The following is a 20,895-nucleotide window of genomic DNA, read 5'->3' on the forward strand; positions in this document are numbered from 1 at the left end:
TCCTCCTTCCAGCTGGCCAAGCACATGCCACATGACCATCCTGAACGTTTAGGATTTGAGGAATTTGTTCAGGCATCTTATGTCTAGAATGGGTCTCTACCCTCCAGACTTCTTTCGCACCAGAAGGTATCTGGAGCACACTCCGGAGCCACAAAGGAACTGGTTCTATTGCCCCTTTCTTTAACATGGCTTGAACCTCCTTCAGTATCTAAGCTACATGATGTTCTGGTCTGGAGATGGGAGGAATGAGGGGGCGTTTGCCCTGGAATTCCAGGGTGTGACCCTGTTGGATGATATTGCGCACTCATTTGTACGTGGAGATGTTGCGCCACTGGTTGACAAATTGAGATAATCGGCCTCCCACTGGGGTGCTGAATTGAGGGCGCATGCCCTGGGCTGGGTCTGTCTTGTTTTGGCATCTGTGTTCCGATTGTTGGAGCATAACAGCGCTGTGAACGTCCCCGATAAAGCTACTGGGTGGAGGAACGGGAGGGCTGATGATAGGTTGAGGTGATCCCTTTAGATGATCTTGAGACCTTCCCCGTGGAACATCAAAAGGACTGCCTCAGCTGGTGGTTTGTGCCCAATGAACGTGCTGTCTTCGTGTCCGTTTTATGGATTGGAGGGTCTCATCGACAGCCTTACTGAAAAGATTCTCACCATCAAATGGCATATCCACCACTTTTGTCTGTACATCAGCGTGGAAGTTGGTGGCTTTAAGCCAATGGTGGTGGTGGAGGGCCACTCCACTGCCCATCTGTAGGAACCCTGAATCTGCGATGTCCAGGGTGACGGTGATCGCATGGTCAGAGGCTACTTCCCCTTCATGGAAGCAGGATGTGGCTTCTGCCTGGTCTTCGGGGAGGAAGTCAAGGATGGGTCTCAACTTCCACCAAAGATCTCTATCATACCCGGAGAGAATGGCTGGGGCGCTGGCGGCTTTTATTGTAGATGCCACAGTCGTGATAATGCCCTTTCCTGTCGCATCCAGCTTCTTACCCTCCTGAACAGGAGGAACCATAGAAGAGGACGACGGGTTAGAGGACCTTTTTTTATCTGTAGCAGAGACAACAAGAGTCCAGCGATGGTTGGGACTTGAGGCACTTCGGGGCTGAGACAGGAACTCTGTGTTTTTTCTCTATGCACCCCCTTTTTGCAGGCACTGTGCTCAGGGTCTCTGTGATCAACAGGCCATCTTCCAAGACGTCATCCTGAAGGGGAACTGACACAATAGTGTTCCTGGAGGACTCCCGTCATTCAAAATGGAAGCCTTATTTCTTCTTCTCCTTATGGATGAGGTTGAACAGCTTCACAGCATGCGAGATAATGGTATGAAACAAAGCAATCTCGTTTGGCGGCGAGAGTCCCTGGAGAGCATTTGCGGGAATGTAGTCGTCAAACTCACCAGTCCCTTGTGTACCCTGCGTTGTGACAGTACCAGTGTCTGTTGGAGTAGCCTCTTCCACCACAGGAGGTGTTGCAACAGGCAATTGCTGAGGGGTAGACAGGGTTAGATGAGACAGTGTCAACCGGGCCTGGGAAGGCTTTGCAGGACTTCCTGCTGGAGCATGTATGGGTGCTGCCGTGAGGTGCTGCTGAATTTCTGACACCCAACGTTTGGAGAGTGGTCAAAATGTCCATTGATATCTCTAGGCGCTGCAGCAGCCGGCATCAGGTTATGAGACCGAGGGCCTGTAGGGGATGGCTGGCGAGATTATTGAACCCCTTGCCAAGGTAATGGCAGAATGGGATCAGGTTCTTTCTGACTGTCTTTGTGGTCGGAGTAAAAACCCTCTGGTAAATCGTCTTTCGAGGGACTGGAAGCCTGGACCATTGTGACCAGGGATGACAATCTGGGAGGACCGAATGAAGAGTGGTGAAGAGTGGTGCGGCCTTGGTGGGTCTTGGGAAGATTTTGAGATTAGGAGGCATCTCTCTCCCCAAACTAGTGCCCCTAAGAACTGAGGCAATCATTGGGGCCTGTGGCGGAGGCAATGGTGCTTTCTATGATGGGGCTGATACCTTAACAGGTGGTAGTAGTAGTCGTGGCCACATTTACCGTGATGGACGAGCCTGTCGACGAGGTAGCTGTCCTCGTGGATGAACTAGTCGATAGGATGGAAGTTGTCGATGCAAGTCCAGTCTTTGTGGATGAAGTCGTCCACAAAAGCCCAGTCTTCATGGATAAAGTTGTCAACGTCATAGTTGTTGACGGGTCCCTCAGTGAGGTCTGTGATGAAGAAGAGGTTGTCGACGGTGTAGCCACGGACGGGTCCTTCGACGGGGTCCCTGTTGACAAAGTTTTATGCTTTGCAGTTGGTATCAATGATTTTCTTGCAGATAGGTCCTGACCGCTCGACAACCTGTCGACGGGTAGGGTGACGAAAAACAGAGTTTTTCAGATGGGGGCTCCACTACCAGGGTGCGTGTCGATTAATAAGTTGTAGCATGGAATGACCTGGCTTCTTTGGTATCTTCTCCCAGGAAGTGTCCCTCAAAGGATCTCTACCTCTTGCGGAGGGAGCACGCTCTTTGGGCCTACTGATCCTGGAGGAGGCATGATTGCAAACTGAAGCCGAGTCAAAAGCCCGTCTTTTCTCAAGCCACTAACCTTCTATGGCGGTCTTTCCATGTCTTGGAAGAGAAGATTTGGCAGATGGAACATCAGTCTGCACTGTGGTCTAGATGCAAGCAATAGGCTATAGAAGTGATGAGCAGTTCTCAGCGTTAAAGCCTAACTGTTTTTAATATTACAGAGGATTCCCAGCCTGACGCGGGGAATATACATGAGCATGTGAATCTATATAAGACGCCATGCTGGAGAATGTCAGCTTACTCCATTAAATTGGGCAAGAAAACAGGGAGTGACTTGGATCTCTAACTATGCATCCTTGTATAAAGGACAGTTTCCAGGAATTTATGATCAAACCAAGAAAGACCTTGCCAGATAGGGCAGATTAACAGTGTCTTGGCTAGGGAAAATTGTAATTCTAAAAATGAATATCCTTCCAAGAATGTTCTACCTATTACAATATCTCCCTTTGGAGTTCTCAGAAGCTGATTTCAAATCACTACAGACCAAACTCACCTATTTTATTTGATGGGGGGAATGACGTAAGGTGACAAAGGGGATAGTAACATGGCATAAGACTCAGGGGACACCGGACGGCTCAGACATCTACAAATATTACATGTCCTCCCAGATGCAAGTGGTAACAGAAACAATAAAAAGGGAGGCCGGTTGTGCCTGGGTGCATATGGAGCAGGAACACAGATATGGAGACAACCATGGTTAGCACATGATAAGAGAAACACATTACTGTATAAAAACCTGATTACGCAATTGATATTAAAGATATGTAATCAGGTGAATGTTAGATACAGCCTTTCTACATTTCCCTTACATTTTACATCTATATTTAAAAATCCAGATTTTAATAAGGAACTGGTTCCTTGAGAATATCAAGAATGGACAGTGGTGGGAAGCTGGGGAATGTTTTTATCACAGGCTGTATCAAACAAAAAAGAATTCTTCCTTCTTTGTCAAATCAGACATTTCGTGTTCCACCAGTCAACTAAGGATGGTGGCAGCAGAAAATTAGTTTAGCAACCATTCACATGGCTTTCCTTCTATTTAGACACTTTCAGACTGATGAGGCAAAATAAATTCAATCTCTTTATTTTCTTTGGTCAATACATTTTAAGTGCTTGGCAACTTTTTTGGTACTTAATAATGTTCATCTGGTCTCCAGACCTATTCACTATATGCGTTCATTTGTTTGGCAACTTCCTTGGTCCTCATTAAGACTCTGGAGCATCCCGGTCTGAGTGCTCTCTCCCCGTCACTCAACGGTATGCGGTAGCTTATCCAGCTGCTTGCACGATCCTCTTCTCCTTTCGCTCGCTCTCTTCTCTCGCTTCCGGAGCCCGTCGAGAAGCGCTTACAGCTTCCGGACGTTCTTGCGTACTCCGGCAGCATAGTGGATATTTCTGTGTCCCCAGCTCCAGCTGGGGCACATGGCTTGGAGCTTTGCAGGGCTCTTGACTCTCTCGTGGCTCCCTCCAGCCTCAACGTCCTTCCCGCTCTACTGAGGCTGCCGGCGTCTTTTCACCAGTTCCTCTTCTGCAGCCGCTTTCACGGCACCCTGGCTTCCCAGGTGGTTGCCCTCCTGCATGTGGGTCATCCCTCCTGTAGCCTCTCAAGGGGCTTCAGGTGAAAGTCCTTTACCGGACTAGAATTACACCCATATCACTGGGACATGCCACACCTTTACAATGGGGTACTACTGTTCTCTTCCTCATCCCAGTACCAAAGTGGTGTTCACAGGTGGAGGTGTGCATTGCTCCTAGTCGCCTCTTCCTCGTCACAGTCTTAAAGGGACCTGAATGGGAGACAACTGGAGTGTGTGACAGTGGGAAAGAGAGGTAATAACCTATAAAGGCTGGGGGAGGGTAGGATGTATTTTGACAAGGGAAAGGGGATACCATGCCTCACCTAAAGGCACCTTTCCTCCACTCTCCAAGTTCCCTCCATCCAGGTGATCCTCCCTCGCATATCCAACCCCAGGGTCAGGATCCAAAAGCGATGGCTCTTCCCTGGCCACATCAGAGGAAGATCAAGGGGAGTAGATGGGAGGATACCTGGGGGTGGCGGAGAGATGAACAGGTGGCTGGAAAGGGGGCTTGCCATACAATATGAGAAGGGCCCTCCACCCCCACGAGTATGCCTGTATACTTTCTCCCCTTGCTGTTCTGTCCCCAGAACGTATTCAATGGCGCATTCAAATTAGTTTGTGAGCTGCATTCTAAGTTATTGCGATTGTTCACCAGGTCCCAATACTTCCAGATGTTTTCTTTCAATGATTACTAGCATATTTTCTGCATCTTTTTGCATCAATGTTGCTTTCTAGGCCTTCCTCCAATGTGTATGACTCTGCTTAAGGAGCTGTTGTAATCATAATAATGTTGATGAGGAGTCCTTCCTTAAAAGACGCAAACTGCGTTGAAGCTGTTAGGCAGAAACCTGTGCAGTTCCCTTAGGGACCACTGCAAAAGGCTTAAGACTACAGGTGTTGGCAGTAAACCCAATTGGTAGCAGTCTGTACCACCCAGATTTAACTGGTAGCTGTGCTTGAGCAGCCAAACATCTCTGAAGAAGAGTTAGACAGTATATAGAGTATACAAGATAGGTACCAAGATACAGTAGCACAAGCAAACACTGACCAGAGCTTTGGTATCAAAGTATATAATTATTTATTTAAAGACACACTTAGAAACACTCCATCACTATTATTGTAAGCAACTTCAAAACAGTCACTATTCATATATATACATCCCTTATTCCTTATTGCAAGTCTTAGCTAACACCACTTATTTTCAGACAGAGGTGAGCGCTTAACTAAATATGGCACTTCAATAAGTTATCAAAAAAGGGAGGGAGAAGGCAGAAATTAGAAAAGCACACAACACAATACTTTACAGGCACTCAGCAAGGCAGGAAAGTCAAAGTCTACTTGTGAGCAAAAAGTTCAGAGGCCCGGCTCCCTCTTAGAGTAGAACACCAATGCCCTCAAGATCACACAGTTTAAAAGGCTTGAAAAGTCTTGCAGAGAATTTATAAAGGAATTAGTTCAGCTCAGAAAATTTCAGTTAGCCAGCCTAGGGCCAACCCAAGTGGTAAGATGAGGATTTACGAGACACCCCACACAGACCGTTGCGAGGGAGGCCAGGCGGACACAGTACCTTGAAAGTGGAGAGAATCCTCCAGCGGGGGCAGTTGTTCCTGGCAGTGGGTGCAAGTCGCGGCGTCGTCCAGAGGAAGAGCAGATCTCGACGTCGAGGAAAGCTGAAGGTCGTTGCACTGCCAGGGAATAAACCGGCCGCAGAGTTCTCCGGTTAACAGGTACTACCCTTTTATTTGCGGTAGTGGTAAAACGTGGTATCCCAGTTGCCGGGGTGCTTGGCACAGGCAAGGCAGCCACGAGATGATCTGGGAAGGCGGAAAGGCGGGCAAACTGGTTATCCCCACCAGTCAAAGGAAGAAGACTCTTTGGGATGAAGATCGCCTCTGTCGTTGGAAGAAGTGGTGAGTCGGTTCAGCAGGGCTCCACCGGTGGTGTCGTCGTTTCAGGTCGGCTCAGCTTCTCCCTCTTCGGATTCTTTGGTCCTGTGGCGACGTCTGAAGTCCCAGTCCCCAAAGCCCTGCTTTTATGCAGAAAACCCCCATTCATCAGTCCTAGCTGTCACTCAAACATGCTAAGTGGTGAGCCGGGCGGCTCACCACTGGGCCAATCACACAAGAGTGTGCTTGAGTTGCTGAGGCAACTCAGTCCAGGGTGCCTAAACGCCCCCCTCCCACACATCCTGTATACCCAGACTGAGTGGCACCACTTTTGGAGGCTTCTGTGTAGAAGCCCGCCAAAAAGTGGAACAAAGGGCTCGACTTGGGTTGGAGTTACAGAGGCGAACACAAACGCCATTTTAAAACCCAGTCCTGGCGAAAAGACCCAACCGGGGAATAAATATTAAATAAATAACCCGGCGGTATCTTTAACATTGCACCAAAAAGTTGTGCGTTTAAAATGAATGGGAAAATCCCATAGTAAATATTCTTAGGGAATATTTCGCGTGCTAACCACTGCCACCAGCCAGAAACTCGACGAGGGGGGACTGCACAGTACCCCCTCGAAAAACAGACCCAGGGGCAATCTAATTACCCCTACCAGTACTTCCACAATATGATGGTTTGTACTGGTTCTGTTCCCAATTTAAGACTAGTAAAGTCAATGGTGACTTTACATGCCCTGGGAGACAGTAGTCAGTCCCAGGGTATGGAGTCTATGTTTGGGGGTCACTATGACACCCCTGTGTTACTGCACTGAGGATGCTGTGTAACACACTTACCAAAAACCACATGAAACCCTATGGAGTAAAAGACCCCATAGCACATAAAACACATTTCAAAGTCAAAGGATATCTCAAATCATGTCTAAGAGTGGGAGAAAAAGAGTCTCACTCTTAGCAGGAGAAAAAAAATAAACCCCAAAAATCCAGCAAAGCTGCTGGGGGACTCACTAGGTTTGGGAAATTAGCCTTAACAGAGAATTCTCCCTAACAGCAGCGCTCTCTTTTCAGAGTAAATCATCTCATCAAAACAATGTGGGTGTAAAAATTGACTGGAGGGTAAACTAGCAGACTCTTTTAGAAAGGAGCTAATTATAGACCCAAGAGAATCAGAACAGCTAACTAATTATGGAGGTGCCAATTTATCATCCAAGAATATTGTAATCAATCTTGAATTAAATTGATTGATATTCTTGGGATCACCAACTTATTCCAGTTCTTTGCATGTTAACCTTTAAGGGTATATCATACCGCTTTATGTTGTATAGGAGCTGGATTATGAACCAATTTTAAGTGTAAAACTGTCACTAACAGGAGAATTGTTTATTTCAAAGTGAGATATCTGTAAAAAGAAAAAGGGTAAACAAAGGGGTCTAGAGATGAAGATATAATTCAAAATAGATGCAGACGCATCTCTATGCCAGGTGTGACAAGGTTGACTGTCCTTGTGGAGATTGCCATCGAACGTGGTTAAGCCCCACAAGGACATAAAATAATTAATACATTTCCCACGGGCCAAGGCCCGACAATGTGAGCATATCTCTGAATAATAGGAGGTAAATAGAACTAGAATAGGGGAATTGAAATCTCCTGCAACTAACATATGGCCACAGTTATTACCATGACAATAGATTGAAATGTTAGTTAACTTCTCCAAAAGTATTTCTAAATTTGTTTTTGCTGGATTCCACTATATCTTAAGGATTAAACAAATAGTCTATAGAGATGAGGAGCGGTCATACCAGGTGCGTTTGACAACCAGATGTTCCTAACCTTGAGAGAGCAGCTCTACATAGTTGCATCCTGTAGTGGACTTAATTGCAGTTAGTACATTCCACAAAAGGCTGGTATTTCGGGACTTTCACAGCCACATTATGGAACATCACAAATCCATCTAAACAGGTTTCTCTGTCAACCAGGTTTCATGCAACAGTATAATTTCAAAGGATCGTAAATTGTTGCTAAACCTGCTTGAAGTAAATGACTGTGGCCACTCATGTTCCATGATACTAAAGACAATCTCATTAATCGGCCCTCATAGGGCCTTATTATCAGAATTCTCTTGGTGGTGAAAACAGACTCAATGTTAGACCAATTAAGGTCATTTAAGGAACAAATTGAGAGGTAGGAGCTGAAGTTATTTAACTGCCCGAACTGACACTTTGAATTAGAATTTTAAGATCCATGAAATGGTTCTGCAGCCTTTCTGAACAAGAAAACCTGGTTTCAAGAGCCTATCAAAGTGTGGTGGCACTTCAAATTTGTATAGATGTTGTAACCCTGAGAATGGAATTCCGACGTCTCGTCTAATTCTAATAACAAATCACTGATCAATCAACAAGACAGATGCACAGCCACTATGTCAGCTCTGTGTTCTCCAACAAATTCAATCTGATCTATGTCGCTTGATACCATAGAAGCCAACCTAGGGATAGAGTTAAATAAACTCAAAACATTATGGCGAATCAGAATGGGCCTGTTTTCACAGGGAAAAACTTATTCTAGGATGACAGAGATTCACACATCTTTCTAACAACTACAGCCTGCAAGATATATCAGACTAGGCTCAAACCCATGCATCGCCACTTAACTGAAGTGTGTGATCTTAGGCTAATCATTTCATCTCACTGTGACGTACCTGTAAAAAGTAAAAGTCTTTAAAAATGTTTCTGTCCACAGTGTACTCTAGAAACAAAATGTCCAATTCATTCTATTGCTCCATAAATCATAACAGTGACCGTTCAAGAGAGTGCCAGTTGAGCACAGAGGGCAGCAGCGTGTGGCAAAAATTCACAAAACACAACATAACTTATATTGCACATCACATACTTTCCTGCTTTTTGGTTTATTCATGACAATTTCTAGTAATGTTGCTTTTCACGATAACATCAAGTATCAAAGCTTAATGTTACTTCCCGTAACATAATTTTCTGTGATTTCACACTAAAATCTATACATATATAAATTGGGACCCCCCACCCTCTGCATGTCCTTTGTCACACAGACCCTCACACATCATAGAACCTGCTCTGGATAATGATAAAAGGCATACATTCCAAACACAAAAGTGGCCTACATCCATTCCAGGGGCAGCGTATCACTGACACCTGTTACCAGTTTTCTCAGCAGAAGCGTGTTGGCTACCCCCTTTTAAAGACTGTCCATTGAGGACATTGTACATCCCATGATGTTTATACTCCAAAAAGTATGTATTTTAATGGAGGCATGTTTTTCATATATATATCGTAAAAACACTGTTGCACGCCATTATTTTCCGCAAAAAATGTATAAACACTGATATAAACAGATGTTTGAATTTTGGAAAAACATTGGAAAAACCTCACTGACGGTGATAAAACAAACACTGAATACCAGAAACCCTACTTATTTAAGACAATCCTGTTCACATTTATTAATAAAAGCCTTTGTTAACCTGATTCCCTCGTTAGGCCTGTTTGTTGATCAAAGGCCCTCATTACAAGTTTGCCGGTATCCTGTCGGTAATTCCAGCGGGATACCCGCTGGTAATTCCAGCAGGATACCAGCCAACTGACCTACCGTTTCCGTGGCCTGATATCCCGGAATTACCAGGATATTACAGGTGGTGGAAAGAGCGGTAAATCCCATTTCATGGCGCCCCAATGGACTCCATGGAGGGGATTGCTGGTATTTCCGACATTGGTAATACTGGTGGCGGAAATATCGGCTGTTTTCTGCTGGTGGGGGCCTGATTTACCTCTGGATCTTGGATGGAGTTAAATCCGGGAACACCCACCGGCAAACCTGTAGTTTGCCGGTCCGGGAAAAGTGCCAGTCACAGTATTACAGCCACTTTTACCAGCAATTTTCCTGAACGGCAAACAATGAAGGCCAATGTCTGCTAAGTGACACCACCAAGAGGCTGGGCAGGTTTCCTTCTGCTGAGGGAGCCCTAATCAACTAGTCATCAAGGAAGGGGTAACCCTGAATTGGTTGCAGATGACTGATAGCGCTGTCACAAAATCTCTGGGAGCTGCTTTTAGGCCAAAAGGAAGGTATTTGTGCATCTGAGGAACGGGATGCTCCTTCTTGACTGCAACATGGAAGTATGCGTTTAAACAACCACAGACATTAGCAAATCCCTCACCTTGAGGGTCCCTAGAATCTGAGCTAGTGTTGTCATATAAAAGGTTCCAACGTCTGATTCCTATGTATTTTTTAGAAATGTTAAGTAACAGCAATAGAAGCCAATGTCCTGCTCATTGTTGGGCACCAGATTTATGGCACAGGGAAAGAATATTTGAATCTCTCGCACCAATCCTGGCCTGAAAACCTGTAGGATAGGATGATGGCGATGGAGGAATATTTAGAGAAAGGCCCTCCCCGATGAACTTGAATACCAAGCGGACATGCAGTATATTTGTCCATGCTTTGTAAAATGCGGAATCTCCCTCTTATCCCCCAGCCCCCAAGGGGATGCATGCTGCCTGATGTTAGAGAGGTCTTTGTTCACCTGAAGCCGTCACAAAACTGCTTCTTTCCCCTTAGATATGCAGAAGAAAAACCCCTAGAGAGTCTATAAGAATGAAATCAACACACTTGTCCAAGTCTTCCCAGTTTTGGATATTGTAAGCAGCTACAACAGAAGCAGAATTCCCGTGCCTTAGGCCTTATGTAGAATTCTGGTACAATTTCCTGTCCTAAGACTTTCAAGCCATGGAGTCTTTGTCCACCACCACAAAGGAATTCTTTATTTTATTTTTTTATTTGTTTTATTGGTTACTCATATTCAACCTTACACAATTATGCAAAACAAGTTTAAAAAAAAAGTCACATTAAAAAAAGGAAAACAAATCATTTCTCAATCATACAAAATCAGCAGCAAATTCAATTGCATATTATGATCCGTCATATAATCTCACTTAGCGAGAGAACCTTTACCATGATCAAAATAGACTTCCTTTTTACAGGGATTAAGCTAACAGTAGGATACGAAGAAAGCAGAGTCAGTGCCCAGTTAGGAGTCCCCAATTACTACCTCAACCTGAGCAGGCCTGCTTGGTGTAAAATCTTTACGACGGCTATTATAACAGCGGTTTCATCCACTGTGCAACTATGTACAAATCTACGCAGCCAGACTGATCTGCACACTTTCAGCGCAGAGCACTCCATTAACGAGGCTCTCTACTTTGCAACACATCTTTGATCGTACATAAGTCACATCCATTCTTTAATCGAGTCTCAGAAGATCTAATCTGGCGAATTTCGTCCATTGGTTGTAAATTCAATCTATATCTAAGAAATTGGGAGGCCCAATAACCATTAGGAATTTTTTTTAAGAATTTGGGAATCGAGCCCCAAAACTTGTCTAGGGACAAGAGCATCTTATATAGTTTGTACACTCTCATCCTGCACATTGTCCTCATACAGTCTTGTCTAAGCAAGATTATTATTATTTTTTTTTTTACTTCGTTGGGTTGGTGGATTAGATCAAATGAAGACATCTCGATTTCGGACAGGAACAGCTCAGCTCTTTCATTAAACTTTACCACAGAGACAGAAATAGTTGATTCATATAAAGAACCCACCAAGGGGACCAACATTCTTCTACATAAACACAGGATTCTCCAGTCAACTCTATAACTCAAAGGAGGAAAGGCCCAGTTTGAATCTTAGGGCAGGGATATGGAGGCAGTCAGGCAGGGAAAGTGCTTGCTTCCAAGCCCTAGATTCAACTTTTGCGAAGGCAAGGGCTCTCAAACAAGCAGTCATCTCAATACCATAAATTAATGTTGGTACCACTTTCATAGTATAGAATGTCATAAAATGAGAAAGCAAGAACCTACAGCAGCAAGCCTTCATTTTTTTCATTTGGGCAGAAGCCTGGTTTGCTTTTAATATCATACGAGCCATGAGTAGTTTTCCTTTCTCAGCCTCGTCTGGGATGAAGCCCAAGCAGGGGATTGAATCAGCTTGTATCAATGCCTACTTTCCCATTCTCCAAGTATAAACCATTCTCCTTCTAGATTTACTGGTGAACCTGATAATGTTGGTCTTCTTTTCATTGATACACAACTCATTCAACTATTAATATTCTTGTGTCCCGTTCAGTTTTCTCTGCAGACCAACCTGTGTCCTGCCTAAGAGAAGAATGTCGTCAGCATAGGTGAGGTATGGAACGAATAGTGACAACATCCTAGGAGATGCAAACCAGGTCGGACAGGTAAAGATTGAAGTGACAGGGAACCAAAACGCAGCCCTGTGTTAGACCCCTCTCCACCCTAAAGCTCTCCGTCAAGGCTCCCTCTACATCCAATCTGACCTGTAAGAATGTATGTTTGTGAATATCGACCAGTAAGGCAAGCAAACACCTGGGATCTGCCAGTCCCTCAGCTTGCACTATATAAGATTTCTGTTGATTTAGTCAAAGGCCTGCGTGTAGTCTATCACTGCCTTCAAAAACGGTAGATTGCCAGGGTTTTGAGATTCTTCTTTCAGCCAAGCCACAATAATCCTGTTGAGTTTAGTACCAAGTGCCTTACGAAAGCCAGTTTGGTATTTCTGTAGTAGGCCACTAGCAGAGGCCCAATTTACCAGTACCTCCAGAACAAGACCTGAGAAGATCTTACTTTAGTACAGGAACTTCTCATACACCTCACCCGCGTATGACAGGATATTCTTAACTGCGAGACAACTAGGATTGCTATTGCTATAAATGTTCAACAACAAAATGGAGCTGATATGATCGGATGGTGGGTGGATCCACACCGGTCAGCTGGTTGGGCCAGGCCGGGACCGATTCTGCAAATAAAACAACAATGTTGCAGCAATGGCGGGCAAGCACAATATCCCACAGTGAATCCGTGTTCAAGGTGGCAGACTTTGATAATACTTCTGTCAGGGATTCAACAACAATAAAGTCACGGCACAGCACTCACAGCACCAACACCACTTTGCTCCACTTTGGCCCTTTGCTATGTTTAAGACTGCTGAAATCAGCATGAACTAAGCCGAAAAGTTCACCAAAGCCACAAAAGGTTTGTCTTTAAGGGTTTTGTATTTGGCATCTAAAGACTGAGACATCATGGACTTGGAGTGAGGCCTTGACCAATTGAGGATGACATGCCCCATAATGGATAATCTTGAAAATAGACCAGAAGTAGTAAGCTTCTCAGAAGCACAGAAGGCAAGAGCCTGATGGCCATAGACACAACCAAATGGAACCATATGTATAAGTGCAGGGGATTATCATTCTGATGCTCCATTGAATTGTTTTTTTCTTCAACCATTGGTAGCCTGAGCAGTGAGAGATTTCTGATAGAGAATTTATAGGCCCAAGAGGTGGTGCTTGGTCAGTGGTAGGGAGGGCGGCAGCAACATTTTCATGCTAAGTTTGAAAGGCAACACTTTCAGAAAGGGGTTAGATAGGACAGATGTCATGACTGCATTTGTAATTAAGTGAACCATATCTAAGACAGGCATGGAAGGCCCAGAGCAGAATCCTCCTCCACAGAATCCATGGGGGATATAGAAGAATCAATAAACGAGGGATGGAACATTTGGCCTAGGAAAAGAAGGGGTGAGCAAAGTATTAACAGATCTGTGATACATTTTAGAAATTACAGGTCTAGGTACCCAAACGTTTGTTAAGAAAATCGGTACAGAAGACTGTGGAGTAGAAGTTGTCTGTTTGTCTGGTGAAAATTGAGTAATGGGGCAATTCTCCTCCTTCACTGGGGTACCAGAAATGTTGTTGAGGGGGTATGATGAAATAATTCAAAGGATTAAAGGAGTCACCCTAATAATCGGAGACAGAAATAGTAGATACTACCAAAAAAAACCCCAAAAACGGATTGACTAGACAGAAACCGTAAGAGGAGCCAGGGGCTGGTAGTAGGTGGAGCATCGACTCTCGCACTTATGACATTTGCTTCCCATGCTTCTCTTAAAGGGCTAGGCCACCTGCTCTGATACCATCTGAAACAGTGATGTTCAATTTGTAGGACTCAAGTACGGAACTTGACAGTAAAAACAGAGCATCCACAAAAGATCTGTGATCGACAGTACACCATCAGTTTGGGTTTTCACAATTCAAAGAAAATGCAGTAAATCATTATGTCTTCCCGGACCCAGCATGCAATCAGAGGAGGTTGTCAGCTGCCACATCCTCCTTTTTTCCTGTTCAGCCAAGTTTCTGTACAGAGTAATCGGGGCCCTGCTTGGATTACGTTTGCGTCTTCAGCCATAACAGGTGGGTGGATACCCATTTCGACTGGATAACTGCTGGTGAGCAGGGTTTGTGTGTAGACCACTTTGCAAGAGATAAATCTACCCTACTGTCTAGGTACCAGACTTTCCAAAGGACAGTTGGCGGACACATGCTTGGCCTACTGCAATAATACACAGGGTCCTCTTTCTGTCACCTTTGTTATTCGTTTTGACTGTACTTTGTGAAGGCCAGTGACAATCCACCAGCAGCCACAATTGATAGATATATGATATAAGATAGGTCATTTATAAAGGGCCTGTACAGAAGTGTTTCTAGGTGCGACAAGTCAAGGAAGGGTAGACAGAGGGAGGAAAAAACAAAATCTTACTATGCCTAGTGTCATTACGATCATGCAAGTGCAAGGGGGAGGGAAGAGGAACAGTGCCAGATAGGGTTTGGGGGGTGCGAGGGGGAGTTGTGAAAAACCTGAAGGTGTCTCACTTACTAGTCCCCGGGGATCTGTCGTCCAGGGGGCCAGGACATGGCCATCACTATTGGATCCAGTTTGTGGGGGTAGACCAGTGGGGGAGGATCACCTGGATCGGGGGTCCTCAGGGAGGTGAAGTGGGACACCGACGAGCGAGACGTGGTACCGCATTCCCTTTAACACCTTTTCCCCATCCTACCCTGTAGGATATTTAGAAGCTCTAACCCCCGTTTTCCCACACAAACACTTTCTTACACAGACAAAGACAACAGACTAACACCAGAGCCGTTTACCTGACATGTCCCAACACAAGGGTCAGGCAGAGTCAGGCAATTGACAGTAACCACACACACCTGGTGGCCCTTTACCTTCCCCACAGGGATAAAAGGCAGAGCACGAGAGCACACTACAAGCAAGGCCAAACGCACGAGGAAGCAGCTATTCCGAACTGGCAATTCAAACGGAGAAGAAAGGTGGCAAGATAGGAAAGGACAACAAGGAGGGACGTGCCCTTGCCATTTCCAACCAAGACCTGCAAAACCTCTGTGAAAGGAATTATAAGACCGGCAGATACATCTGACGTGTGGGGCAACAGATGTCAGCGGTGCACAGAATCCTCCTGCGCTGATAGCCAGCTCAGGGAGACGCGTTTGCTACCGTGGTACCGTCCTTGACTCCAGAGAGAAGAAACGTGAACGAGATCAGCACAGCCGGTGAGCTGGGGAGAGCTGATAGTAAGCCGGACTATGCTGAGCCAAAGGTTGCAAGAGGCAACAACTTCAAGAACTTGTGAACAAAGGACTTGTGTGTTTCTAAACTTACAAGAAAGCCCAGTGAAGGGCCAGCGACAGAGTGGTCAGGCACTGTAGGAGTGCTCAGTCGAAGGACTATGGCTGGCCCCTTTATCATACTACAACAAGTACCAGAAGGCCATAGAGGAGGCCGGCGTGAGGTGTCAGAGTGATCCTACAAGGGTCACGTCAAATCCCTCGTACAATCGAAAGTCTCTGACCCGTTGCCCAAGAAAGCTAGGGGAAGGGAACCCCACTTTCTGATGAGATGAATAAATCATGAGCGGCATCAGAAAAGTAAAGTGAACATTGTGTTAAAATGACTATGTGAACCCGACAGAGAGATGCCAACGGGTAAACTAACGAGAGTGAATCCTGCACTGTGATAAAACAAAGTGAACTGTATAACTGGCAAATGTGAACCCGGCTGAAGGATGTCTGCGAATCAGGGTGCAGCATAATACTCAGAACATTGTGTTGACAAGAAGTGAACCTGACTGAGGGAAGTCCACAGTGAATGATAATTGGAAAAGACATCGAGACTCTTGAATGTCACTTGGTGAACTGAGTGGAAAGCTGTAGTGAACCCGACAGAGGGAGGCCCACGTCGCATGCAGGATCGGAGCACGGCAGAGGGAGATCCTAAGGTGAACGGTAGTTGCCCGCGAAGATTTACTCAAGGAACTTTTTCTTTGTTTGTTTTTTTTGAACATCAGGTCCTCTGAGGCAAGAGACTTTATGTGAAAAAGACTGCCACAGAAAGCCCTGATATTTTGGAAACTAACTGTAACCTCGTGCTGGCGAGGCCCAGGAGTGTGCTGTGCTCAGAAGTCTTGCCTTGTCCCGTGCTAAAAACGTGGGGAAGAGACACCCCAGCCATAGCATTCTGACTTATCATTTTGAGAACACTTCTTTCTTTTCTTGTGAACATTATCCACCACCATTTTGTAACTTAGTTGTAAGGATTGGCAATCGCTTTTATTTTTAGTATAGGCCCTTTTTATTTGGCAAGACGCCACTAGGACTGCCTTATTATTATTTGATGGTTGTAGCTTGCTCCCAGCTTAGATTTTGGTTTAGATTAGGTATTTATCTCATCCATTATACAGTTTAATAAACACCCTTGAACTGTGATCACTTGTGTCTGTCTTTACTGTTGCCACCATGAGTTCCTTACAGGTTGCAGTAGCAAAACACGGTAAGTGCAGCCAGGGTGCCAGGGGAAGTAAGAACAAGTTCGAACTGAGGTTATTGTAGTCGATACTCACAGGTCTAGGCTGACAGAAAAGAGTGCCTATATGCCTTTAAAAGGAACCAAAGATTCAACTGCTCTCTCCGAACTGCGTTCACATTCCCGGTATTCCTTTGAGGAAGACAAAAGCTGGACTAGAGGGAAAAGGAAAGCCTGTCCCGTAAGTGGGATGAAAGCACTTGCCAAGAACCAATGAAGGACAAGCATGTAGGCCTTTCCCTGTATATACAGATGTGCTAATACGTTGTTTACCTAGAAGGAAAGAACAAAGATGACTGATTAAATATATACATGTATAGTGCAACATTGTAACCTGAGTCAGTGCAAACTGATTTCTTCTTGACGAGGTGGTAGCAGGAATGAGGTGTTTTCAATTACTTCCTGAATGTTCAATGGGTTGCTGCAGTGCAAATACCACTGAGACTCATGTTCCACAGTGTAGATCCCTGGATTGTGATGCCTAATCTACGTTTGAGTAATATGGTCTTACGGCTATTTGGTACAGACTTTAACAGAACAGGTAGGTTTGCATAGAAGTGCACTGCCAACCACTCCAGTTTTGCCATCTACTATTACCAAGAGAAATCAGTTATTCTATTTTAACACAAAAGTAACACAAACCTTTTGGCAAAATCACCAGAAGCATTTTGATAACCAATCGGCATAGGACAGGAGAATAATATGTGCTGGCTATCTTGGAGACCCTGAACAGGCTCAGTGAAAAAAAGATTCTTTGTGTGCCGTCTGAATTCTTCTTCTAAATATAACGACTATGTCCTAAAGGTGCTTGCAAGCTTTACACATGCTCTACAATGATCACTAAATATAATTGAAATATTGTTTGTGCCTATTTGTAGGGTGCATACGCTACATCTCTTTATTTCTACTTTAGCCTCAATAGCCACATATGCACATGATAATAAAAAAAGGCTTACAACAAGGCAGACTAAGCCCAGTGGATATTCAGCTGTGGATGTGTTGACTGAGCTCTGCAGACCCCAGAATGCAAACACTGGCAAACAGGGCTTTGTATATAGTGGGTCAGGTCAGGGTGCAGGCGAAGGAGAGGAGTTGTGACGAAAAGGGCACAGTGAAAAGAAGGGAGAACACATCTAAAGAGAGTAGGAAACAGGAGGAAGAGACTACACACAGGGCTACAGAAACAATAAAATAGCTCAGGATGACGAAGGGCTTACATTAAGAAAAGGCACAAGTATAGAGTAATGGGAAAAATGATCCACACAGATGAAGAGTCCATTAAGTAAGGAGATGCCTTAGGATGAAGGGAGATTACAAAAACATGAGAATGCCTCCAAGGAGACATGGTGTGGGTTAAAAGAATATCAGAGTGGGATTTTGGTAGTGGTAAATGGACTCCTACCTCTTTATGAGTTTGATAGATTTGAAGGCCTCATCCATGTCCCCGATGGTGAGATAGAAGCTGAAGTTTAGCATAGCTTCACGTGTGTTCTTATCACAATCCTCCAGTCCCACAAAGTCCCGCATGGGCCGCTTTGCCACCATCTGGGGGATCCAAGAGGCAGTCCCAGCCTCCGCTTGCACATCTTTATCCTTCTCTCCAGACTAAAACAAAACAGCAGAAGAAGTTGAATCAAGGAGCCAACTTGACCCTCATTACGTTTCAATTCCAGATCTATTTCTAGATTCGAAGGATGAGAAGAGACACTCTAACAAGAAACCTCTCAGAGGACAAACACATCCAACATTTATAGTCTAAAGTAAAGGATATTTTCTAGACATTTACTATATGAAGAACTAAATGTGCTATTAGGCAAACATCTTTACAGAAGAACACTGGATCTTAAACATAGGGTTGTAACATGAAACTGGACAAGGAAGGTTCAGGAATAAACGTAAAATAGCTTTATCCACAGAAAGGGTAGTGAATACACAGACCTTCAACTGTGCAAAAGCTGTCTAGACAGTACTAGCAAACTAATTCACAAGACTAAGGACCAAGACAGTGCAATATCATCTGGAATCAAGAGTATTGTGTGTGAGGTAAAGCACAGGGATTGTGATGGGATTTATTAGTAGGCCAGTGTAAGGGATGCATGGTATCACAAGTATGACACTAACACAAAAGGTACAATTTGTAAAACCTTTATTGAAGTTTCAATGGAGTTGGAGAAACTCCTACTTTGCCCTATAGCTAAGATGGGAGTAGTCTCGACCATCAAATAATAAAACAGTCCTAGTTGAGTCTGTCAAATCAAAATGGCCTATACCAACAAAAACCTAATGCCTGCCCTATGTCTTGTAGAAAAAGTGTGAAAAGGAGAATATGTATGCAAAGGAAAGTCAGTGTTCAAATATAATGAATAAATGTGGCAGAGTCAGCTCTCCTCCCTAGCACGGAGTAAGACAGTCTCCGTAGGCAAGATGACACACTTGGGCTCAGGCTTTTAACACAAAGACAGTTCAAGATGTGGATCGAGCCCCGCCTGGCCTTCCACGTTAAAGTCTTACTTTCCAATGTCCAAAACACAGTTCACCAAAAAGTTTATATCCGTCTCCCTCAGTCAGGTTCAGACCTTTTAGAGCAAAAGTTCACGTCGGTCTCCCTCAGTCGGGCTCAGACCTCTCACAGCCAAAAAAAGACACTTGCATGGGTTCCCTTCCCTCAACTTATTACACTTTCGGTCTCCCTCAGTCAGGATCGGACCGTTTCCTGATGTCGAAGACTTTCAATTGTGCGTGGCTTTTTTTTCTACAGACCTCCGCCGGACCACTTCGACTTTACAGCTTTCAATTCACACTCCTATGTTATTAGCCCCAGTGGTTCCTGGTCGGTTAGTTGACTGTATTACGCACCAAAGATCAACGTTATATCTTTTTACCTATCCCTTTTCTCAGGGTCAATTTCAATCACCTCGCTTTTACAGTTCATTAACTCTATCGCTACAAAGTTTACACCTTTCACAGAGACTTTCAAGAGGGCTACTTCCTTTCGCCTGACCACTCCGTTACTCAGTATCGCTGACTTTACAGCTATCGTTACTTCAAGGTTAATTTGCAGGTCTGCCTTTCTTTGCGTCTCATCTACACGAGTGCAGCATTCAATTGTGCGATATAATGTTGCCACTTCAAACTTTCTTTAGCACCAACCGGTCTCTCACGTCGCTTGCTAACTCACTGGCTGTGTGCGTTAATTTCTTGTCTTTACTGTCTTCCAGTCTACGAGTCAAGGATTGTACCACCGGCTTGGCCTCGCCACCCCAACTCTGCCATTCACCCAGAGAATCCTATGAATTAGGTGGGATCATGGGTATGGGAAAGGGAGGAATACTGCGTCTCACCACCGGCTGCCTCACCCGCACTCCCTGAAGACCCCTCACCCAGGGGATCCTGCCGCAATGGTCCACCCCAGGGTCTGGATCTGAAGGGGATGGTCGTGCACTGGCTACTTGAGAGGGAGATCCCCGGGGATTAGCAGGTGAGACAGCCTTTAGATTCTCACACCAGTCATAAGGAAGTCAAACCCGTGGGGTAACATGACAATAATGTAAAATGTACTCTGAAGGGGGATGTTTTCAGGTGTTTTTTATTTTTATTTAAAGGAAACACAATTAGAATCTAGGCGTTAACAATGTGGTAACATGTTCCACCAGTCTGAGGCTGTTTGGAGAGGTCTGCCACCAGCGCGGCTACACTTGTAGTAGCATTGTAGTTCAGAGTTGTTGTGTGCTTGAGCGGAGATAGCAAGGTGGTTATAGAATAGCAATCGAGGCTTATGGTATGATGGGCCAGCCGTCAACCAGCAGCGACTAAGTAAAGTAGGAGTAGCCCAGGCGAGGAATAGAGCCTCCTCCCTACCCTGAACACCTGGCCACATAGCGGACTCTCAGACTCTTGTGAAAGTCTTTAAAATTGCATTGTGAAACCTAGGTCTTTTCCACTCTATACAGGACTCTCAGACTTAGGTGTGTTTTTCTCCGTTATTTAAATTGCATTGTGAAGTAGTGCTGTTCTGTGGTTTTGCCTCCTAGTAAAGCATTCATCTAGCGAACATTTCTACCATTTTCTAAGCTCC

At 44.8% G+C, this 20,895-nt stretch overlaps 1 protein-coding gene across 2 annotated transcripts in view; it reads right to left on the reverse strand.

The window, feature by feature from the left end:
• Nucleotides 1-20,895, reverse strand: part of IFT140 (intraflagellar transport 140) — a 2,226,364-nt gene that overhangs the window by 712,418 nt on the left and 1,493,051 nt on the right. For both annotated transcript variants that reach the window (XM_069646971.1, XM_069646972.1), the window contains one exon: nt 18,223-18,425. In XM_069646971.1, the coding sequence (XP_069503072.1) occupies nt 18,223-18,425 (203 nt within the window). The remainder of the gene's footprint in view (nt 1-18,222; nt 18,426-20,895) is intronic.

Source organism: Ambystoma mexicanum, chromosome 2q (assembly GCF_040938575.1).
Source record: "Ambystoma mexicanum isolate Mex_15411 chromosome 2q, UKY_AmexF1_1, whole genome shotgun sequence".
NCBI classification, from domain to species: Eukaryota; Metazoa; Chordata; class Amphibia; order Caudata; family Ambystomatidae; genus Ambystoma; species Ambystoma mexicanum.